The sequence below is a fragment of the Leptonychotes weddellii genome, chromosome 10 (genome assembly GCF_054177405.1).
Source record: "Leptonychotes weddellii isolate Sample4059 chromosome 10, ASM5417740v2, whole genome shotgun sequence".
Classification (NCBI taxonomy): Eukaryota; Metazoa; Chordata; class Mammalia; order Carnivora; family Phocidae; genus Leptonychotes; species Leptonychotes weddellii.
Genome location: NC_138378.1, coordinates 76869349 through 76894887, shown reverse-complemented (window position 1 = coordinate 76894887; position 25539 = coordinate 76869349). Strand labels below are relative to the sequence as shown.

The 25539-nt window shown below is 40.1% G+C and overlaps 1 protein-coding gene across 22 annotated transcripts in view; it reads right to left on the bottom strand.

The window, feature by feature from the left end:
• DYSF (dysferlin) overlaps positions 1-25539 on the bottom strand; it is a 204938-nt gene that overhangs the window by 27617 nt on the left and 151782 nt on the right. For all 22 annotated transcript variants that reach the window (XM_081833664.1, XM_006727994.3, XM_081833669.1 and 19 more), the window contains 3 exons: positions 8254-8352; positions 812-940; positions 358-513 (listed from right to left, as the gene is read on the bottom strand). In XM_081833664.1, coding sequence (XP_081689790.1) covers positions 358-513; positions 812-940; positions 8254-8352 — 384 coding nt within the window. The remainder of the gene's footprint in view (positions 1-357; positions 514-811; positions 941-8253; positions 8353-25539) is intronic.

Genomic DNA, 25539 nt, shown 5'->3' with positions numbered 1-25539 from the left:
TCCTCGTGCCTAACAGCCTTCTCACAAACTCTTGCCAAGTTTTTTGGCCCATCCTAAAATACTACTTTCTTCTCCCTCCTAGCCTACCAGAACTCCATCGATCCTTAAGAATCCTATTCCTTCTGTGAAGCCTTCCTCATGGTTGCCAAGTCTTGCACTGCCTGGCCTTCTCTGACCTCCTAGAGCACTTGGCCCCTGACCGAACTGCATCCAGTCGCCTCTCTCAGTGCTGGGTGTGTTTGGCTGGTTTCCGAGGCTTACTGTGAACCCCCTGGGGGAGAGCTGTGTCCAGATTCTGCAGCCCGTTTGTGCCCCAGCCTGCCATTCTGGGAGAGCTGAGAGCTCCAGGAATGTTACCTTCCCATTGGGGTCCTTGGGCTGCAGGCCAAATGCTTGGATGATGTAGATGCGGACCAGGCACTCCTGAGGCCCCTGGGCGGCCAGCTGGTGGAACTGTCTTGGGGGCATGGGGACGGCCGGGTCTTCTGGGAGGGGGTAGATTTTGAAGAGGCCCTGAAAAGAATGAGGGGCCAACACATTCACCATCATCATCACCAACACCACCACCATCATGACCATTACCGTCATCTCTGTCAGTCATCACACCTGAGACCACCAAGCCCACCGCCATCTCTTCACCACCATCAGATTCTGCATTGACGGCGTCACCCACACAGTCACCATGTGCCAACATCAACACCATGCTCATTACCATAGTTACTACAGGAGCCCTGCTCCCGCCCCCTTCACTTATGGCTGCCACTTCATAGTCTCAGGCCTCCTGGGTAGGGACACGTCCTCAAGGACGTACCTTAAACTCCCCAATAACAGATGGGTCCTCCGTCTCCTCCTGAGTCTTGCCCCGGTAGAGCTTGAAGGTGTTACAAAAGTCAGACAGACCCTCAAAGGCCTCCACGTTCTCCAGTTGCGTGTCGTAGACCTGCCACACGTGGGGACAAGAAAAGGAGAGGAGGGAAAGAGAGAAAGGAGAGGGCCAGCCAAGGAAGAGGAAACAAGACAGTATTCAAGTGAGGATGGACGAGGCACAGAGAAGAAAAGGAGGGGAAAGGCCGCATGCAAATTAGAGAGGCAAAGGCAGGTAGCAGAGGGGAAGGGGAGAGTGGCCAAGAACAGAGAGTACAGAGGGGGACAGGACCCAGGTGGAGATTAAAAGGACGCAAAGAGTGGAGAGGAAAGGGAGAGGAAGGTAGGGGACAGGAGGGGCAGGAGAGGGGGGAAGTGGGGAAGACATGTTTCAGCACCATTAGGGAACAGTTTTCTGGTGAATCCAACATTCTAGGTATCTAGGAGTCATCACGTACCCGGCTGGTGTATTTTTTTAAGAGAATAAAACCAAACAAACAAATGAAAAGTTAATTGACATTTTATTTGAAGATCGAGACAGAACTCTGGAGAATTTATAGGTCTGTGTTTCAAGCCACAAATGCTCCCTGTCCAGGACAGCCAGGCGACCCGTGGTACCAAACACTGGGCCGTGGCTGCCTTCTGAGCACTACTTTAAATTTGCGAACTCAATGTATCTATCCCATTCCTCTCAAAAACCCACTGACTTCTCTTTGTTAGAGGCATGCTTTGGAATTGCTTAGGCTTAACTAAAGCAGCAGTTTTCTATTATAGGTAATAAAATGTACCTAACAGTGATATTAAAAACTTAATATACATGCTAAGTTGGTTACACCTGAAACTGACAGCCAAGACGCTCCAGGTCAGTTCCCTTGTCGTACTGCTAAGTGTTATTCCTCATTTAGGCCTAGCCCCAGTTCTGTCCCTTCCAAGAAACAATTAATGATGCAAGTGAGGCAGGTTCATTATTAAAAATTAGAAAATATGAGTAAATATAAAGAAAATGTTATTATTGCCTTGCATTTTGAGTCTCAAAAATAACAACTAGTTATTTGGTTTATATTTGATAGGTACCATTTTGAGTACGTTCTGTTTTGTTTTGTTTTGTTTTTTTGAGTATGTTCTTGATCTGTTTATATAGTTTAATCATTTCAAAGGACAGTTCCCTCATTTGTCAATTTGGCCATTTCCTCTGTTCCAGGTTCTTATTTCTGCTTTTATTTTTATTATTTTGTTCTTCCCACTGCGTCAAAGGGTTTTTTTTTTTATTCTTTATAACTTCTTCAGTTGAAGCTTTATTTACTTTGCTCCCTCTATTCTGATAAGGAAAACGCTTATTGCTATGAAATTGTCCCGCTTACTACTGCCTTGGCACACGGTCCCATTTGTTTTGATTGTAATGTTATCATATTCATTCTCTTGGCATGCCACAATTACAGTTTTATTTTTATTCTTTGATCCAAGAGCTAGATGTTTGTTTTTCATTCTTTTGTTTTAATTAAGGTAAGCTTTTAAGGCTATAAACTTCCTCTGAATGCTGCTTTAGCTATAACTAGCGAGTTCTAATATGTAGCATTTTATCCTTGTTTCCCAGATATTCTGCAATTTGAGTTTGTGTTTTTTCTTTTGCCAAGAACTGTGAAAAGAGAGGTTTGTTGTTTTTTGTGGGTTTTTTTTTTTTTAATTTTCTAGATAGGAGAGAACTTTTGGGCTTTTGATTTTGTTATTAAGTTCTCACTTTATGGCATTATAATCAAAAAACATTGTCAGTAGTCGGCCACTTTTTGAATTGTATTGAAGTTCTCTACAGGGCCTGTTACATGGTCCATCTCTGGAACTGTGCCTCTGTTTTCAGGCTACAGGGTTCAGCCAGGTGAACAACTATGCTGCTTTTCTCTATCTTCTTAATGTTTGTGTTCCCTCGACCCTGACATGAACCAAGAGGACAGAAAAATAATCTCCCCCTACCTACTATTTCTTTCCTGTATCTCCTATAATTTCTGTTTTGTAAATATTGATGTTGTATTATTCAGCACATAGGTATTCTCATAACATAGGTATTCTCATAACATATGTATTATCTTGTGGAATTGCACGGTTTAATGTGGTAAGCATCATTCTTTGTCTCATTTAAATAATTTGGGGGACCTGAATCCAGTCTCATCTAAAAAAAAGACGGTGACTTCTACTTTCTTTTCATTTGCATTTGCCGGGCACACATTTTCACAATCTTTCATTTTCAACCTTCATGAATCTCTTTATTTTGGAGTTAGATTTTGCTTTGAGATCTGATTTAAGTTTTGTAATTAATGAGTGATTGATATGACATGCATTGATATGACATGCATTGATATGACAGATATGTTTGATCTGGGTTTATATTTATGTTATATTTACATAGTCATATAATACGTTTATGTTACATTTTCTAATTTTGATTTTTTTTTTACATCTTTGCCTACATGGTCTGTTTTCTGTGTGTGTGTGTTTCTGATAAGCTGAGTTCATATTCTAATGTTATTATAAATTTATATATACAAATAATTCTCTAAGTCCTGTATGTATCTAGGGACAGTATTTAAGAGTTCCCTACTATAGCAATGATAAAATGATGGAATTTTATCTCCCTCCCACTCCCTCTCCCTCACTCAGTTTTAGACAGCATTGTCTTCCTTAATATTTAATCTGTACTATTTACTTATAATTTGCTTATACTCCTCTTATTTGATTTGCCAATTTTAAATACTGTCAACTCTAACTATTCCATAATATGGCAATCCATGTTCTTACTCTGTATCCTATCATCTTTCCTCCTTCTGTGCCTAATTTTTTTAAAGATTTTATTTATTTATTTGAGAGAGAGAGAGAGAGAGAACAGGTGGGGGAAAGGGCAGAGGGAGAAGCAGCCTCCCAGTCCAGAAGGGAGCACGATGCAGGGCTCAATCCTAGGACCCTGGGATCATGACCTGAGCTGAAGGCAGCCGCTTAACCGACTGAGCCACCCAGGCACCCCTGTGCCTAATTTTTGCCAGTTTTGTCACTTCCATATTTTCACTGTATATATTTACATTCTGTCATGTTACCCTAATCCTTCCATTTATTTTCATTGGGAGTCTAAGGTAAAATATGATCACAATCAGTCCCTTCATTCTGGCCTTCCCAGTTACCTCCTAATTGACTAAGTTCATTCCCTCGGAGCTCCTCAAGATGGGGGCATGGGACCCGTATCCCCAGTTCCTGAATATGCACCCTGTGTGTTTATAGCTGTCGTGCCTGAGGGACAGCTGGGCTGAACACAAATCCTGGGCCCCCTTTTCTCTCCTTGATGATCTTACACATGGTGCTTTACTGTCTTCAGGTATGAAATGTTGTTGTGGAGAAACTGAAGCCACCTTGTCTTATTTCCTATTTTAAAGGACTTAACGTTTTGGAGGAGAAGAAAGTATGACTACCACAAAAATTCTTTAGCTCTAAAGTCCAATAACATATACTAGGGTATGTCTCAGGGTTGACGAATCTGGGTCAATTTTCCCTGACACCCAGTGGACCTTGTAGTATATATATTCAGGTATTTTTCTGACAATGCTGGTGACATTCCATTAAACTCTTCAATGTCTATTTGTTGTATTTCATCGTTTTGGTTGTCTTTCTCAGAGACTCCAATTATGCGAGTGTTGGATCTCCTTTCCCTGACTCCTAGGTCTGTCATTTTCTCTTTACTGTTTTATACCTCTGGTTTTTTATTTCCATAGCATTTTGCTGACTTTCATCATTTCTGTCCTCTGTCCCCTTCCTGTGTTTTCCAAAGTGGCCATTCTGCCCTGCGCTTCTTCCATTTCCATGTGATCCTCTCTTTTCCTGAATCCTACGAGTTCACAGTTCATCTCTTCTCATCTCATCATCCCTTGAGTTCTTTCATTTCTGCCTTGATTCTGACTGTCCCACCTCTGTAAAGCTCACAGCAAAGTATTTCATCTCATCTGCTCCTTGGCAAAATTTTTCTGGTGGGTATATATATCCTTTTCTTTTGGGCTAAGTTTTGATTTACATTTTCTTTTTTTCATGGTATTTTTGAATTAATGCCCTGATAGTTCTTTTACGATTACTTGTCGCTAAATGGGCTGGATTATCCTAGCCCCATTACTTCCTTTGTTCCAACCACAGAGGCAGACTGCTTCCTGCAAATATGGCTCATCTATGTGATTCTTATGTGGCTTTACCTTCTCCGCTTCTCTGAACCAGACCAAGTCTGAGAAGCATTTGTCGCCAGCCTGAACCTGACTCCAAAGTTCCCATATCCACTGTTGTGAATGAGGCAGATCACTTCTATATTTTATGGTGAAACTCAACTTCAGGACTATTTTTTAACTACTTATTATGAAAGTTTCCAAGCACACACAAAGGAAAGGTAATAGATAATAAGCACCCATGTGCCTATAACCTGTCTTCAATAATTCTCAACATTCTTCTATTAGGAAGGATGGGGTTTTCTGAGATCAGCTACCACTATGACCTTTCATCATTTTCTCTTCATTTACTGCCGAGTGGCTTCTACCCAATCTTGGTTGCCTTTGGACAGCCCTTACATGTATTTTGGAGTCTGCAGGTTTTATTTGTTTCCAACTTTTACTGAAAATGGAGTTTGTGGGTTTGAATGATTTCCAGAAGAAAAGGGGAAATATGCTGACTTATGCAGCCATGTTCATACTGGAAGTCTCAATAAAATACTTTTTAAATTTCCAAGTGGTTGGTCTTTTTGTTTAAACTTTTGTTATTAATTTCTCATTTTATTGCATTTTAATCTGTCTTGTATGATTTCTGCTTTTTGTAATTTACTGCTAAACTAATATGTGATCAAATTTGGTAAATATTCTCTGAGTATTAGGAAAAAACATATTCTCTATTTTTTTTAATTATTTTTATTCTCTATTTTAAAGCTACTTTTGATGTAACTTAAAAAATATTTTACCTTTTTATTCAGACCTTTTCTTTCCTTATTTATTTACTTTCTGATTCATCGGCCTAGGAGAGAGGTGAATTAAAATCCCTACTGCAACTTTAATTTCTCTCATTTCTTGCTTTTATTTGGGTGAGGTATGAGTTTACATCTTCCTCCCATTTTTGCTTTAAATATTTCTAAGCTTTATTGTCCTGTACAGGAATATTTGGGCATTTTCTCATTGAGACATGGATCTTTTATTTATATAAAACATGCCATTTTGTTTCCTTTGCTTTTTACTTTAAATTATCTGTTTCTCTTTTATTGGCACTCACCTTATTTTGTGTGCCAAAATATTTATTTTTTAGATATTCTACGCTGTACTGTTTTAGACCTACCTCTTAAGGACAGTCTAATGAATTTTGAATTTTATATAGTCTAAGGGTCCTTATCACTCAATAGAGAAGCTTAATACATTTTCATTTTTTAGGAAAACAAATATGTATTATTCTCTTTCTGTTGTATTTTACTATGATTTCTGTTTTTTATGCTTTCTTGTTTGTATCTTTTGCTTTTCTATCTTTTGCTACTGACACTGTGAATTGTATATTTCCCCCAGGCTAGTAATTTCCAAATATGTTTTTTTCCTCTACCCATCGTGTTCTCCGTTCTCTCCATAACGCTACAGGCTATTTTTCAAAAACTCATGGTAGTGGTGGTGGTTTTCTTCTATTTACTTATCCTTAAAGGACCAGTGTTCCTTCCAGGTCTGGTTTTTTCCCCCAGAAACAGGTTGAATGCATCTTGTTTGGGATGGTCCATGTTCACTTGGACACTGTCAGAGATCTCCTCGGAGAGGTCAGGCTGGAGGGCAGGATGCCAGTTCCATGTCCGGCATCTGAGGGAGCAGCAAGGAGGGGGGCCAGGGCCATGGGCCTCGCTGGCAGGAGTCCTCATTCTTGGTTTCTCTCATTGTCTGGCATAGCCACAGTACCACATGCCAGACCTAATGTGTCGGACCTTCTTCCTGGCACACAGATAGTTCAGTCTCTTTGCCCAGCCTCACACACCCAACTGCAAGTCAGCGAAGAACTTGCTGCCTAAGGAGGCCTGTGTCTTTGGGGCCATGGCTCCCCTTGTCTCTGCACATCCAGGCCTCCAGACACAACTCACCCAGAGGCCCCCAGTGCATCAGAGACAACTCTTAGCCACCTGGTAGAATCACCCTCCAGAGTGGCCAGCCAGGGCTTTCAGCCAGCAGAATGACCTGAAAGCCCAGACCACCCACCACTCCCACTGGCCTCAAATCCCACTCAGCCAGTCCCATTTGGGATGCTCCTTGGGCCCCTCCCCTGCATCCAACAGCCTTTGCATACCTTCTCTAAGCAGGCTTGCCAGATAAAGCAAGGCAAAATACAGGACACCCACTCAAATTTGAATTTCAAATAAGTAACAAACAATTTCATTAGGTAAGTCTCATGCAATATCTGAGGCCTAAGACATATTTATCTAACAATTATATAAGATCCTTCTACTAAAATATTATTCCTTGTTTATCTGCAATTCGATACATCCTGAATGTATTTGGCAACCTCTCCAGGACCTCTACAACTCCTTTGGGGTGTAACTTTGAGTCACCTCTGGTTATCTTTTTAAAAAGCAGTCTACTTTTAAAAAGCATAATTGTATTTGTGGAATTTCCTCAAAATACCAGAATTTGGCTGACTCATCCCTGGCTTTGTTTTTGTTTGTTTGGTTGGCCTTGGGGGGTTGGGGGGTTTCTTTTCTTTTCTTTTTTCACAGAAACAAAGCTTGCCATATTTTTATATTTGCTAGGCAATTTCTGTCCCAATTGTAGGGGTGAAGGAATCAGAGCTACATTCTCAAACTGACTTTCCTTTTTATTTTAACACAAATTTTTTATTATAGAAAAGTTCAAATAACTTTAAAAGAAACAGAATAATATAACAAATCCCTAAGTACCACCTCCAAGCTTTAACAATTTTCAATATTTTGCAATTCTCATAATTTTTAATATTTTGAAAATCTATCAGAGGGTCACTCACATCATCTATATTCCTGTTTATTTTTCTTTCCTTTCCTTCTTTTCTTTTTCTTTTTCTTTCTTTTTTTTTAGCATTTTAAAACAACTCCCAGGCCAGGCATGATTTCACCCATAAATACTTTAGTATTTTTCAACATTCTTCCCAAAATACTTTCTTGATTACCCCAGCCCACACTGACTTCTTGCTCTAAATCGGTGGGTAACCTTTCTCGCCTCAATTAGCTCATCAGGACTCATCAGCCCTCAGGCACCGAATGAGGAGATACACACATATATTCAAAGGTGACATATGTGTACACGTTTTGTCTTCCTGTGGCACCCCCGCTATCCTTCGTGCGTGCCCAGGGGCTGTTAGACTGAAGAGCACACTGTGGAAAGGCCTCACCTTTAGAGTGTCAAAGCCCTTCTCCAAGTACGAGCCGCACTTCTCCCTCTCCCCTGTGGAGGCGAAGAATTTGCTCCACCAGTCGATGAACTCCTCCTCCTGAGTGGGTAGAAAGAAATAGATCACCTCAGAAACAGAACTTGCCAAGCAAGACCCTTCTGGACCAGGCACCTAGCAAGGCCGATGGGCCGGCCTGGACTTCAGAGCTCTCCTGTCGGGTGAGTTCAAGGGAGCAGACAGCTGGAACTCCCCACCGCTCAGGGGCAGGCTGCGCAGACCAGACCAGAAGAAAGGTTTGAACACCTGCTCGACGCTGCGAGGCAGAGGCTCCTCTGTATGAGAGGGTGTGCTAGGAGATCTCCCAAAATCTGCTCTGATACTATAAAGTCAAGTGAATGTCTATCACTGAGTTTCTGGAAATGCTGGCAGCTCCTTTTAAACTAATGCTCAGTCCTTTGAGTTCGGGCTTATTAAGGGTGAGGAGCAGCTGGAACCAGGCCAAGGGTGCCTGAACAAACACAATGGGGAAAACGTAGGATGAGGCTCTCAGAGTCTCCACCCATCCTGGTAGTGCAGCCCTAACACCCATTGTGTGGCCAGAATGTGATCCCCAGACACACAGCACAGAGCGTGGGTCCCAGAGTAAGGCTGAGTCTACAGTCATTGTCGGACCAACTTACCAGGAGGTTCTTCAGCAGCTAGAGGAGAGGAAAAGCCATTCAGATGGGTTAATAAACAGTGTAGCAGAGTTTCCTGGCTTGTAACCACTCTAGAAAAAGCCAGCATAGAGCAAGGCTGACCCTAGCCCTAATATTTTAAGATCAATTTAAAGAAAAAGATGCCATGGGTGAATAAACATATGCAGGCATATATATTAAACGCATAACACAGAAAAATATATTTACACAGACATGCCCAAGAGAGATGTTTATACTGCAATGCACATATACCCCACAAAAGCACACACACTAACACGCAGGCACATATGTGCACACAGGTTGAAATGGTTAGACTGGAAACCAATTTAGCTAATCCCTCCTAAGTCTTTCTTCTCTTCCCCAGCCCAGATACTTAGAGATTTGAGTTTATGATTCAGGCTCAGAGTCAGGCACAAATAGGCAACCAACCAGTGTGTTCTGTCCAAAGAAATAACAGAAGCACACTAGTTGTGGGACACTTGTTACACTTCCCACAATCTTGAAAAACCAAGTAAATTTAAAAAAAAATAAAAGGAGTATGAAGACAGAGAATCTGAATAGTACCACTAACAATGTCAGTTAAGTGGACAAACGTGCTCTAACAACAGAAAATACACCTTCTTTTCCAGCACCATTGGAACACTTAGAAAAAATTAAAAGCCACAAGCAAATCTCAATAAATCCAAGATAAACCCGTATCAGTCACATTCTCTGACCATAATGCAGTAAACTAGAAACTAATGAGAAATTTAAGAATTAAAAAATCTCAACCTTTTAGAAATTTAAACGCCCACTTTTTAAACCCTCCTGGGTCAAAGAGAAAACCAAACTAAAATCATAGATACTGAGCTAATACCAACAGTGAGAGGGTTCTGTCCCCAAATTTGTGGGTTAGAGCAAATCTGTCCTCAAGGAAAAAATCAGTCTTAAGTGCTCTTGCTTTTATACAAGAAGAATGAAAATATATCATCTGGTAGCTCAAGAAATTACAAAATGGAAAACAGGAAGACCAAAATTTGACAATGATAAGTAGAAATTAATATATTAGAAAGGAGAAGAGTATTCTAAATGATAATTAAATCTCAGAGCAAACTTTCAAAAGACCAATAAAATAAACATTTATCATATCTAATGTCTAGAAGCAGATACACCATTAGGAATGAGAAAGATCAAATAGAAAGATATTATGGGGAGAATGAAAATATTAAGAGTTTGGGGCTCCTGGATGGCTCAGTCGTTAAGCGTCTGCCTTTGGCTCAGGTCATGATCCCAGAGTCCTGGGATCGAGGCCAGCATCGGGCTCCCTACTCTGTGGGAAGCCTGTTTCTCCTTCTCCCACTCCCCCTGCTGGTATTCCCTCTCTCGCTATCTCTCTCTCTGTCAAATAAATAAATAAAATCTTTAAAAAAAAAAAGAAAATATTAAGAGATTTACTACCACCAAATCAGTGACAAAACAGAAAATGTAGATGAAGCGGGATATCTTCTAGAAGAGTACAAATTCCCAAAATCGATTCCAAAGTAATAGAAAACATGAAGAGATCAGTAATCCTGAAAGTGAAAGAGCACTCGAAGAAAGTACCTCCAAAACAGACATCAGTCAAGATGGTTCCTTTGGAACAAAGTTCTATCAGTCTTTCAAAGAATAAATCATTCTTTATTACACACACACACACACACACACATTAATCCCATTCCTGAATAGAGACATTAAGATACTAATAGATTACAGCAGTAGATGTGCCATGGTCAAGCTGGATTATTCCAGAATGCAGGAGTGGCTCAACATACTGATTAAGGAGAGAAAACCCACATGATCATCTATAACAGAAATCTGCAAACTATTGCTCACTGGCCGGCCACCTGCTTTTGTAATTTAAATACAGTGTGTGGTGTCTTCTCAGCTACAACAGCAGAGTTGAGTAATTGAGGCAGAGACCTTAGGTCCCCCAAACCTAATATATTTACTCTCTGGCCCTTTTTTAAAAAGATTTATTTATTTATTTATTTATTTAAGGGTTGGGGAGACACCAGGACTCTATCTCATGACCCTGAGACCACAACCTGAGCCAAAACCAAGAGTCCGATGCTTTTGTACATAGGGCTGCCTCTGCCAATAATTTTCATGTGATGTGGATATAAAAAGGCAATAAATCAGGGTGGTTGGGAGCTACGACTTGGGAGCCAGACTAGCAGAGTTCAAATCCTGCCCCTCCTAGCTGTGTGACCTTGGATAACTACTTAACCTCACTGTGCCTTAGTAATCTATAAAATGAACAAATAATAGTACCAATTTGATAGAATTATGGTGAGAAATAAATGAGTCAATAGGAATAAAGAGCTTAGAACAGTGCCTAGCACATAAGTGCAATGTCAGTATTTACTGATATCAGTGATCATGATATTGTTGTTTCTTTGATACGGACCAGGTTAGCTTCTTGGCCAAGGGCTGGCTCTCTCACAAACTGCCAGTGGTTGCATAGCTGGCCATAGTCTTTTCCAGAAGGCCATTTGGCTGCATGTTTCCTCAGCCTTAAAAGTGTACATATACTTTGACCCATCAACCTGTCCTAGAAATCTATCTGAAGACAGTAATCATAGATATGCATAGAGATTTAACTTCATTTATAATAGTAAAAAATTGGAAACAATTTAAGTATCCAACAATAATGAACTGTTTGGGTAAACTGAACATCCACGTGATTAAGTGTTAGGCAACATAAAAAATGATGCAATTGAAATAGATTTATTGACACAGAAAGCTATTCACAACTGATGAGATTAATAAAAGGTTAATAAATGAATAGTGTGATTTCATTTTAAGTAAAAGGACCAAACCCCAAATATTCATAGCAATTACCTCTGAATGACAGCATTATAAATGTTTTGTTTATTCCTTTTATTTTTGAGCATCACTCAAAATTTTCTAATTTTTCTTGATGTGCATGTATTCCTTACATAATTTTAAAAATTAAAGATTTTTAAAATAAAGGACAAATGCAGGATGCTTTGAAGAAAAACATCACCAAGAAAATGAAAAGATAATTCACAGAATGGGAGAAAATATTTACAAATGATATATCTGAAAAGGGATTTGTAACCAGAATATATGGAGAATTCACACAACTCAATAATAAAAAGACAAATAACCCAACTAAAAAGGAGCAGTGCATTTAAATAGACATTCCTCTAAAGAAGATCAACAAATGGATAATAAGCACAGGAAAAGGTGCTCGTCGTTAGCCAACAGGGAAACGTAAATCAAAACCACTGTGAGAAAACACTGCATATCCACCAGGATGGCTATCATGAAAAGTCCGATAATAACAAGTGTTGGTGAAGACGTGGAGAAACTGGAACGTTACTGATGAGAACGTAAAAGTACAGAGTCACTTTGGAAAACAATCTGGCAGTTCTTCAAAAGGTTCAACAGAGAGTTATCATGTGACCCAGCTATTCTACTCCTAGTTATATAACCAAGAGAAATGAAAACTTCCATCTACACCGAAACTTGTGCAGGAATGTTCAGGGCAGCATCATTCATAACAGCCAAGGCATAGAATCCAAATGTCCATCAATTGATGAATGGATAAAGAAAATGTGATGTATCTATACATTTGGCAATAAAAGTGAAGAATTGATGCACATTACAACATGGATGAACCTTGAAAAACAGTAGCTGAGTGAAAGAAGTCAATCACAAAAGACCACATATTTTATGATTCCATTTATATGAAATGTCCAGAATAGGCAGCTCTGAGACCAAAAGTAAATGAATGGTCGCCTAGGAACTGGCAGGTGACTGCTCTTAGGTACAGAGTCTCTTTGGAGTGATAAAAACATTCTAAAATTGATTATGGTGATGGCTGCACAACTCTGTTAATATACTAAAGAACACTGAATTGTACACGAAATAGGTACTTGTATTATGTGGATTATCTCAATAGAGCTGTTAAAATAAAAAAGAACAAATGATCAAATACAAGCTTATGACCTCTAAAAGCAGGAATCTCAAGCATGTATTCTAAGGAAATAAGAGTTAAATTTTTTTTCATAAGAATAATCAAATGGTCACCAAAAAAGACCTAAATCTTAGCATACCCAATTTTCCTCGAGAACCTCTCTCAGCTGTAATTTCCTCATCCCTCAAAGTTCCAGGCAGGGTCCAGTGGCTGGTGAGGAGCACAGGCGGTGGGTGGCCTTCCTAACTCCAGGTTACACCAGATGGCCTGCCGCTCAGTGGTTCCTGTCCCCCTCTTCTTCCTGCATCCCTCAGGCTAACGTCTTCTAATTCCACCCCCTTGGCAGACATGATACATGTAGCAGAATCATAATTTGTATATTAACTAGTTTGTTTTTTGCCTCTACACTCTTCTGCTTACCCCTTTGATCTTCCCTGCTTCTACTCCCTTGCTCCTCTCTGGAAACTGTCATACTTCTGGCCAAACCAACCTGGTTTTAACTCTACTGCACATGCTCCCCACACAACCAAATGTGGCCAGAGGGGACGAGCAAAGGAGTTGCTGTTCTCACTCCAAGTTCACATCACAGCCTCAAGTGGCTCCCAGTGCTGTCCATCCCCCCCATCTCAATTTTCCAGTCCTCCCATCTCTTAACACCACCATCCCGTACCTTCTGCTTTCTCCCCAGACCTCCACCACCTCCTCCCTCTGCTCACTCTTGACCAGTGACCCTGCTTCCTCCTTCTCTTGGAAAGCAGAAGCAATCAGAAGAGACCTTCCACAAGCCCTCACCAGCATCTGCACCACATCCTGCCTTCCCTCCTGTCACCAGGTTTGCTCGGCTTGCACCCGACCCAAGGCCAACCCCTGCACTTCTGCCCTAGGTCCCATGTCCCTGGATTACTCAAGGACACCACTCCATGATCCTCCTCACCCTCGCCCAGGCCATCCGACGTGCATCTTTACTGGGTCACTCCACCGGCATTCAAACAGGTGACACTAGTACTCTGTCACTTAAAGAAAACTCTCTGACTTTCTCCTTTGGCTCCCAGCTAATTCCTTTCTCCCCTTTACAGAAAAACTTCTAGAAAGAGTTAGCTACACTTGCATCTAATTCTTGTTTTTCCATTGTCTCTGTTCAACCAAAGCTTGTCAAGATCACCAGTGACTTCAACGATCAATCTAGCAGTAGTATTTGATATGGGCAGTCGCTCCTCTCTCCTTCAAACATCCCCCTTGCCTTACAGAGGACCAGGGTGATGTCCTCCCCCATCACTGGCCAAGCCTTCTCCATCTCTGCTGATTCCTCCTGGTCACTCACCCTTTGGTCATCTGAGTGCCCCAGGGCTCTGGGCTCAGACCTCTTCTCCTCTTCATCCACTCTCACTCCCTGTGGCTCTCCTTGAGACTTACATCTTTAAATGGCACCGATGCTGATGAATCCCATGCTGAGCTCTCTCCAGCCGGGATGACTCCTCTGAACTCCAGCCCCCCATTTCACATCTCCCACTGGACATTTAGTAAGCATCCCAAATGTACTATGTCCAGAATCCAACTCCTGACCATCCTCCACCCACCTGCTCCTTCCAGGCTCCCTCGTGTAAATAAATGGTAATGCTTTCTTCCAGATGCTCAAGCCCAAAACCCTGCAGTCACCTTTGAGTCCTTTCCTCATGCCCCACGTTCAGCCCATCGGCAAATCCTGTTGGTGCCACCTTCAGTACATATTCAGAACCAGACCACTTCTCCCAAATCACTGCCCCCCTGTTCCCCAACATCTGGAATATTGCACCAGTCTCCCAACTGGCCTCCCTGCTTTCAGCCTTGCCCCCAAATCTATCCTCAACACAACGCCCCACAGGAGCACGTCAGCCCTTGGTGCAACCCCTCCAGTGATTTGCCAGCTCAACTCAGGATAAAGCTAAAGCCTCTAGTGATGTGGTCCCCTCACCTCCCTGATCTCATGCCCTTTTTCTTTCCTCCTCATTCATGCTCATCAGCCACAAGGGCCTGCATGGTCCTTGAGTACCTCCAGTACCCCCATGCTCTTGCCAGGAGCTCTATTCCTCCCATAGACCCATAGGTCACTTCTTCACCGCCTTCTAGTCTTGACTCAAATGCAATCTGCTTTACCCCCTTCTTTGCCAGATTTTAAATCATGGCTCCTCCCCCCAGCAAATCCTATCCCCTCTTCCTTGCTTTTTCTCCCTAGCAATTATCACCATCTGACATGCCATGTATTTTATTTAGGTATTTGTTTGTTGTGTCTCCTTCCCCATGAGGGCAGAGATCTCTATCTTTTTTAACAGTCTATCCCTAGTACTTTGAACACTGCCTGGCACGTATTTGGAGTTCAGTAAGTATTCGATGAATATATAAATGCCTAAACAGCGGGGATGAAGGGGGATATTTGGCTTTTAAATTTCCAAAGGCAGATAACATTGCTATTTTAAAAAATAGGTTTAAGAGGATGTTTTGTCCAGCCAGTTTTCCCACCCTTCCAGAGGAGGTGAAAGTGTAGAGGGGGAGAGGAAGAAAGAACTAGAGCTTTGTGATGGTTTTGATGAGGCACACCCACACCCTGGCCCCCAGGTTAGCTCCAAAGTTTATATGGAAAACACCCCTCCATAGCTCTGGGGATCTAGTAAACAATGGCCCAGAAGTTGCCAGAGGAATGGGACATGGGGCACTTGGCAGAGATGGCTGCATGGGTATCATGGGAGAGAGAGCCATGGAGACTTCTGCATTTCCTATAGACCCCAGAGTGTCATGAAAGAGTGGCCAAATTGTACCATGTTTCCCAGAAGGGCTTGAAAATTAGTCGAGAGAGAGCCAGGGAACCTGAAAGGGTCTTGTGGCCGAGATAACAAGCTACTGTCTATGTGGTCCATGGGCCCAGAAATCAGCAGGCCAGACACATACTGGTGACCAGGGGTCTCTGCCTATGGAGGTCATGACATTCTGGAAGCCCAGCCCAGAATTTAGCTAGCCTTCCAGGGGTAAGGACAAGGAGGAAAAGCCCCAAAGTGACTCAGCTTAAACCTGAACTACTGAAGGATACCAGGGCTTCTCTGCCATCAGGAAAAATGTGAGCTCAAAAAGGAGATTAAGTTGAATTACAGGAAAATAAAGTTATGTTTTTAACACACTCACAGATGTGACTTGAAAATGCCATTCCTGCTAGTTTACTAATTTGGCTTCTGATAGAGTTATTTCAAGCCCACTTCTTCCTTCTCTTCCTCAGGAAGTCCAAGAATAAGTTAGCACACCCAGAAGAATGAGCCCCACAGAAACAGGACAGCCCTTCCAGTCTTAACCCTGGTGTGTCAAAGCCAGCACCACCATTCGCCCCCCCTCAATGTCAGTGGAATCCCATCATCCAAAACTCTAGAAGAGTTATGGTCATATGTTCTCAAATTCCAAGTGTGCTCTTGACCTCATTTTGCAATAGCCAAGCATCTAGTCTTGGAACATAGCAAAGAGGAGAAACAAGCAAAAGGCTTGTTTGCTAAGTGTCATCTCAGGCTTTAGCAAGAATTCTGGCCATTAAAACTTTATATCCCCCTGCCCAAAGTTCAAGGCCCCTCATCGTTCAGCCAGCCAAGCAAGTAAGTCTGATCAAGGCACGGACTGGCAGCCTCTCCAATTACAGCTAATAGCCAGCATTCAGTTCCTGAGCAACCAGAGCCATGTAACAAAGACATGCTTCTCTGGGTTTGATCCAGTGTAATGGGCACCCTAATCCCTCTGAAGACCCAAATCAGCCCAGCACACACTGAACAGTTAATCTCCCATTTTCATTCAATGGGCCTAACACATTTCATGAATATAGACAGAAAAATTGACAACAATAAATCTAAGCCTGACTTTCTGTGCAGTGAGGAAAGTTGAGAGTGGGGAGGAGGTCTCACTTGTGTTTTCTCCCAGGATGACCACTTGAATCAAAGAGAGAAGTTCCCGGTCAAATTCATTTGTCACCGAAGTTACAATGTTAAACTTTGCTTGGGTCACTTAGTAGTTCTTGGGAACTACTTAGTAGTTCCATATAAAAAGTCTATTTTTTAAAAATAATTTTAAGCAGGCCTTCATTACCTATGTCAACCCAGAGGTAGATATCCTAGACTGTGTTGAGAGTGATTTCTCTCATAGCACAAATCATTATCATCAAGATGGTAATAATATAACCCAACATTGGGTTTATGGTGCGGCTATGGGCTGATGTCTATAAAGAGACTTTATGACCTGTAAAGTTTACTGTGATAAATATCCTTGTTGATACTGCCAACATCATCAGTTTGATCCCTAGTACCAATGCCCTAAAACTCAATAGCTGCGTAACTAGAATAATGATATGATGCCTCTCATTCTTTAATTAATGCCCTCAGTTTTAAGCAACGGAGACTATTTGCTCATTCATGCACAAATACAAATGCAGACGTAACATACGAGTACTTATGCCTACATGTAGACCAGACAAACCCCCAAACACACAAGCACCCCAATTTCCAACCTGCCCCACCCCACTCATACAAAACCTCTCCTGCCCCCCAAATCCACACAAACATGTGCCCACAGCCAGCTACCATGTTGATTCAGCAGAACTCTACATACTCATAACAAAAATCACTTAATTATTTTCACAAGTGGAACACTGGGCTTTCAACCTTTTGTTGACACTCCCTATAGTCCTGCCTCTGTGTCTGCTGTAGAGATCATGACTCCGTTTACTCTGACTTCAGCTGGACCAGCAGAGGTGGGAGGGAAGGCAAGACCTTTAACCAAAATGCTGAATTGCTTCCAAAAGGCCCAGTGAGTAAGTCTGCCTGAAATCTAGCAAAGTCAAGCAGATGGTGAGCAGAAAAAGGTCAAGACCTGATAATTTGACTACTGGCCTGTTCCAGACCCAAGTGGGGTGGGGAACACCTGGGGAATGCCAGCTTACTAGCCCTCTCCCAGCTCTGGAGCCTAAGGTAGGTCAGATGCATGAGCTCATGACTTGGTCCTCTGAGGACAGCATGACCACATACACCCATGCAGAAAGCCCAGAGGAATGGGATCTATCCAGTAGGGTGAATGAAAGAAGAGCCCATCAGAGTCTTCTCACCTATGAAGAAAGCAATGAGACATCACAAATGCAGAATTTGTGATGGTTCCAACAGGGCCTAGGCAAAAGCTTTCCTTACCTTCTTCATTCTGCTTATGTAGACAATTTGCTTAGCAAGAGTTCCAACAATCTACTTAAGAGAAAAACTATTTTTGAAGGCTTTCCCGGGACTGCTGAAGCATTCATCAAACTAGAGACACTCATCTTAGCTATCTTAAATTCAATTTAAAAAGTATTTTGGGGGAGCCTACTATGTGCCAAAGTCGACCTACTTTCTAGTTACTGTGTGCATTTTCATACACAAAATCACATTACTTTTCAAATATTTTCTATTTTGAATTTGCTGCTACTTCGGTCTGGCTTCCCCACCCTTCAGTTAATGTCAGAGAGGTGTTAAAGATACTGGCTTGGTTAATAAGCTTCAATGAGCATCCTCGGTGAGGGGAGGGGGGGGTGGTTACTCAGCCATGAGCACTGCACCAAGTTCCAAGCACTGTCCTGACCCAGACTAGAGGGAAGGGGCGACAGGGACAGGACAGTTAGGGGTAGGAAGGCACGCAATAAGACCTCAGAGAGAACTTCTTGTTCTGCAGATTTCCACAAAAAGCTGAGCATTTTTTCACTGAGAAGAGATGAACCTTTTCTCTCTGGATGGGAAAACAGGTCCCTCGCAGACCAGGGAAAGATCTTTTGGGAAGAGTGGAGTATATGGCGGGTGGAGGCAGACACAAGGAGGGCTGGTTGAAGGGGGCTGGGGCCTCCTCCTGCCTGATGAGGCCCTGGAGTTTGCCAGACAAGTTTCACCCCGGGCTGTCCCCCCTGCAGTGTGCATCGAGGGAGGAGGGGTGCACCCCCGAGGAGACCACAGGAATGCCAAGCAGGGGAAAGGAGCCCGGAGCCAAGGGCTCCGGCAACGAGGATCCAATATCGGCGGGTGACTCCAGCCCCCGTAACAGGAGAGACCGTAAAGTATGTGCTCTGCTTCCCAACCAGCAAACACAGCAAATAACCAATTACTCCAAATAGCTAACAGATTTCGGCTCTGATTTCCCTCCCCTTGCCTCCCCTGTGCCTTCACTTGTCATTTGATGGGCGATTTGTATTTGCTCGGAGAAAATGAGAGAAGGAATGACTCACAAAGGAAGGTCCAGATTACATGCAGTGACAGGCATCAAACCTCCCTCATCAGAACTAATGGGAGTGGGGGGAGGCCAGGCTGCATTGGCAACACATCTGAACCCGAGATATTTTTAAAGAAGTACAGTTTTGTACTTTCGAGCACATACAGTAATTCTTGCTAAACCAATATTGCCAAATATATGTCCTTAGGAAACCTACTTTAGGGAGAAGATAGGTATCTTCTTAATTAGCACATCTGCTAGATACCAAAGTACAGGTAAAACCCTTCGTGTTATTAAAGTTAAAATACTCCCCCTCAAACGCTCAAGTTCAGAGGTGCAACGGTGAAGTTCTGAGACAAACTACCTTGGATGCCTTCTGGAAATGCTTCCTCACTTGGGAGCCACACCCTGTAATTGATTCCTTTGCTCAAAAAACCTTTGCTTCAAAGTCTTGGGATAAACTGTTGTCAGTATTCATGAGCTGCAATGAGGCATTCCCCCAAAACTTGGAATTAAGGGAAATAGGGCTGCCCTTGGAGAATTAGACCATGAAATCAATGCAGAGTGGTTCAGAGCAAGGACAGGCAAAATCACCTCAAACCAGAAGAGTGGCTCTTACACTAAGCCTTAACCCTAAATGGGTAGGTTGTATTAATACATCTAGAGAAAGAATATGTCAGTGAAAAAAGGAATTGACCAGTCCCACAAATACAAGAGAAGGGAGGGTTGGCTGTTGACAGTTGCGCACATCAGTACCCTCACGATGGTCCAGACCTTTGGAGTTGGATGGATCTGTCCATCTCAGTCAGCTGCCACTAAATTTCAAGTAACAGAACTATCTCTCCTAATTCCGATTTTTTACTCGTATACGATCACAACTGGGCTTCCCAATTGCCGAATCTGTAAGATACCATGGGCTGAGCCATAACCCAAGGTCATGTCCCCCGGGCAGAAGTATTTCTCACTGTAAACTCATGAACTGTCAACCTCAGTTTGAGACTTGAATAATGAGTATCTAGCCCTAAACTCATCAGGTGTCTGAACCCACAAGGATGAGGATCCACCCACAATACTGTAGAAACTTCCCCCAAAGAACACCCCTGCCTGGTGGGCCTGGTGGGAGAGAGTCAGCTTTCCTTTACTTCAGAAACTCCTTACATAGGAGTCAATAGGCAAGGACCTTGGCCCTGACCTAGTTAGCTAACACCTAGCTGCCACAATAAACATAGAAAACAAGCCCTTCAGTCCCATGGAAAAGAACTCTGATCCTGCTTTCCTTCTTACTTCTCCTACCCTGTTCGATTCCTAACTGAGCAAGGTAAAGATATAGCAATCTCAGACTGTTTTCTTCTTCCTTTTATAAAAGTTTGAGATTAGAAGTGGTCCCCTGCACTAAATGGACAGAGCCCTCTGAGCTCTCAGTACTTGACAAGCAAGGACTTCCCTCTGTAAGGACAGATAGAAAGAAGAGAATAAGGTCTAAAAGAAGGGGAGCAATATGAGGACTAAGACAAGTGTTATGTTAAAGAATTGAGTAAAAGACAGAAGAAAACAAATGACTACTTTATGTTTGTAGAAAGTCTTAAGAGGATACAAGAAGTTAGCGTATGCAGTCCTGAAGAACATATAACCAGCATGAAGACAAATATGACTGTCAAATGAAAAACTATAATAAAGACATCGATTTCTAGCAAAATGACAAACAAGAGGGCCAGAGAAAGTCTCCAAGAACACCTAAATTAACAGATAAGATGTCTTTAAAATTCTTTCTAAATGCATGCTTGAGCTGATGGGAATGTAAAGAAAATCCTTGGGGGCAAATGAGAAAGCAAAAATCCAGAGAAATAAGGAGCCAAAACGCAAACTAACTGTGGGGCCCAAAAAGCCCAATCTGAACATTTAATTTTAGTGAATCTGGGTTTGTAGCATTTCCAGGCATCTGGTCAAGTAAACACATATCCTCTATGAAAGAATGTAACTTTCAGCCGGGCCTCAAAGAACTCTCAGATAAATTTCCAAGGAACATGAGTTCACAATCAAAAATAGTATAAGACATAAGGAACAAGGCACCATGAGCAAGAGTCAGCTAGAAACACCAACTACATATCAGACTGTTAAGACAACAGGAAACAGAATTGTCAGAAATAGGACTTTTTAAAAAAACTGTTTAAAAATATAAAAGACATTAAAAATTATGGCAAAGGAGCAAGAGACTTTCAAAAATAAATAAGCTAATTGCAGGGGGTAGGGAGGGAAGAACTTTTCAAGATAAAAATATAATACTTAAGACAAAACTCAATAGATGGGGTCAAATAGCCTTTAGAAACAATGAAAGACTTAATGAACTAGGAGATCTATCTTCAGAAATTAGCCAGAGTGCAACACAAAGAAACAATAATATTAACAATAATATGAAAGAAAGTTGAACTAACATGGAGAACAGAGAAGGTCCATGATAGATCTAATCAGAGTTCCAGAAGGAAATGATAGAGAGAATGGGGAATATGTAATGTTTAAAGAGATAGTGGTTGAGAACTACCCAGAACTAATTAAAAGAAGAAAAAAACCCAAAAAACAGTTCTCAGATTTAGGAAGACAACAGCACAATGGAAGCCAGAAGATAGTAAAATAGTCCCTTCAAAGTGCTGATAGAAAATAAGTGTCAGCAAAACTAGTATTTCCAAAATAAGGGTGAAATAAAAATATTTTCAAGAAATAATTAAAAAGTGAGAAAGTTTACAATGAATTGATTCTAATCATAGGAATTTCTATAAGCTCTATTTCAGGAAGCAAGAAGATAACCCAGGAGGAAGAAGACTGGCATATAAAACAAAATAGTAAATGTTGGCATAGCTAAGGGAAAATGGATTACTTTAAAAAATGATATTGCTTTTTAAATGTCACTTATTTATAAAGGTACAACTAAAATATTGAACAGAAGTTTATAAATTGGTATGTGATTGGAATTGAAGTATTCTAATTTCCTTCTGGAACTTATTCTGGAGGAGGCTATAAATATTAATTAGACTTAGACTTTGCTAAGTTGAATATGCTTGATAAAGTTTCTATACTAATCACTAAAGGAATAGAAACAATGTATAGTTTTGAAACTGAAAAGGGAAGAAGGAATGAGGAGGGGGAGGTAATCTTTCAATCCGAAAAAAAAAATAAGGGGAAAAAAGGGCAGGATGAATAAAGACAAAAAATAAGATAGAAGAAATAAATCCAAATATATCAGTAAACACAATTAATAACTGGACTCTTCAACTCTCTAGTTAAGAAAATAATATTGCCAGAACACATAAAAGAAAAAACAGAATCCATCTATTTGCTGTTCACCAAAGAGACACCTGAAACAAAGTCACAAAAAAGTTGAAAGTAAAACAATAGAAAAAGGTATACTAGGAAAATACTGGCCAAAGGAAGCTGGTGTAGCTATATTAACATGAGACAAAACAGATAAAACAGTCTCATTAGATATTTTAAATTTAAAAGTAGATATTTTAAAAGGCAAAGGGGCAGAGGTTCACTACATATCATTAAAGGATTCAATTTTCTAGGAAGATAGGAGAATTCTAAAATTGTTCGTGGCTAATAACACAGCATCAAATATGTAAAGGAAAAGTATCATAAGGAGAAAAATGACAAATATCAAATCAAAGCAGGATGTTCTAATACACCCTCTAGAAATTAATGAATGACACATACAAAAATCAGAATAAAAATAGATTTAAATAACACAATTAACAAGTCTGATCTAAATGGATATGTTATATGTAAAACCCATTTGGAGACTAGACATTCTTTCCAAGCAAACACAGGACAGTTGCAAAAATTCATCATATAATAGGTCATAAAGCAAGTGTCAAGAACCATAACATATAGACCACATTTTCTGAACCATAGCACAGTTAAGCTGAAACCAGTGGCAAAAAGATAACTTAAGGGGCGCCTGGGTGGCTCAGATGGTTAAGCGTCTGCCTTCGGCTCAGGTCATGATCCCAGGGTCCTGGGATCGACCTCCCTGCTTGGCGGGGAGCCTGCTTCTCCCTCTCCCTCTACTGTTCCCCCTGCTTGTGCTCTCTCACTCTCTGTATCAAATAAATAAATAAAAAATCTTTAAAAAAAAAAGATAACTTAAAACATAAGCTAGGAACTTCTAAAACCTATTTTTAAGCAATTCAGGTATAAAAAAGAAATATAGCAAAAATCAGTAAATACTTATAGAACTGGAAAATAACAACAACAACAACAACAAAACAGTCATCAAAACCTGTGGGATGCATAAAGCAGTACTTAGAGGGAATTTTATAGCCTTAAATGTTTATACGAGAAAAGAAGAAAGTTTGAAAATTAATGAACTAAGCATAGCCCTTAAAAGGTTAAAAATATAATAATCCTCCCCAAAAACAGAAGGAAGGAAATGATAAAGAAATTAATAAACTAGAAAACAAGGAAACAATAAAATATCAACAGAGCTAAAAACTGGTTCTTTGAAAAGACAAAAAAATCTGACAAATTCTGGCAAAAATAATAAAATATAATACTAGGAATTAAAAGGAACATAAATGAAAGAAGAAAAAATTGAAAAAGTAAGAGGTTATTGTGAGAAATGCTACATCCATAGTTTTTAGGAAGAAATTAAAATATAAATCACCAAAAGTGACTCACATAGAAAAAGAAAACCTCAAAGGTCCTATAGACATTTTTTCAAATTGTATCAGCAGTTTAAAATATCCCCAAGAAAAATACTAAGTCTAGACGGTTTTAGAAATGAATCTACCAAACATTCAGGCAAGAGATAATGTAAAGCTTTTTTCATTCATTCAGAGATTAGAAAGAGTATATATGCCCCAAGTCATTTTATAAGATTAGTATTATCTAAATACCAAAACCTGAAGAAAACAGTATCAGAAAAAGAAACTTCAAGTGATCACCACTCACAGTAATTGATGCAAAAAAAAAATTCCTAAACTAAATATTTGCAAACTGAATCTAGCAATGCAGAAAGAAAATAATAATAATAATATATCATGACCAGGATAGAGTGTTTCAGAGATGCAAAGTTGCTTTAGCATTTAAAAAAAAAAAATCTCTTAATGTAATTCACCACATTAACAGATTAAACAAATTATATGATCACCTCAACAGATACATTAAAAACATTCAATAAAATTTCATATTATTCATGATAAAAACTCTTTGCTAACTAGTAATCATTCGCCCAATGCACCAGTGGTGTAACATAAAAATATTCACTTTTAAATTAGAGCAGATAAGAATACTCTTATCAGTTACATAGAACATTAAACTGAAGGTCCTAGGCAATGCAATAAGATAGGAAAAGGAAATAATAAAAAAGAAAAAGAAATTAGAAGTACACAGAAGAATCAAAACTGTGATTAATCACAAATTATATGATAGACTACACAGAAAAAAAACAGAAAAATCATCAAATCAGTGGAATTAATAAGAGTTTAGCAAAGCTTCTGAGTATAATATCAGTATATGAGAATAAATTTCATTTACATACAAGCAAAAAATAATTAGAAAATGTACCTTTAAAAATCCAAGTAAAAATAACAATGAAGTACAAAATAGCTAGAACTAAATCTAATAAAAGTTGTACCAGACTTTTTTGGAGAAAATTATAAGTGTCTATTGAAAAACATTAAAGAATACCTAAATAAAAGGAGATATTTATCATGTCCATGTTTAAAAGGCAATATTATAAAAATGTTCTCCCCAAATTGATCCAGAAATTCACTCAATCACAAATCACAACAGTTTTTCTAAAGAAGTTGACAAGCTAATTCTAAAATTGAGATGGAAAAGCAAAAGACAAGAATAGCAATGACACTTCTAAAGATGAACAAGGTAGGATATTTCCTTTATGAGATATGAAGGTTTATTATAAAGCTATAGTAAACTAGACAGTAGAGTATTAGTACAGGAAAGACCAATGGAACAGAAAAGAGAGCCACAAACCAACCCACACTTATATGGAAACCTAATATACAACACAACTGTCCTTATAGATCAAGAAAGGATAGGTCATTCTATGATGATAAGAATTCACTGGTTATCTACATGGGAAAAAATAAAAAGAAATCTAATCTCTATCTCACATTTTGCACACAACACAAATCAATTCCAGATGGAATAAGGATTTAAATATGAAAAAAGCAAGATTTTAGAATTTTAGAATTTTGAGGAAAAAATATAGATTAATATCCCCTTTAAAAAATTTTTTAATAGACACTGGGGAGGGTATGTGCTATGGTGAGTGCTGTGAATTGTGCAAGACTGTTGAATCACAGACCTGTACCTCTAAAACAAATAATACATTATATGTTAAGAAAAAAGAAAAAGAAGAAGAAGATAACAGGAGGGGAAGAATGA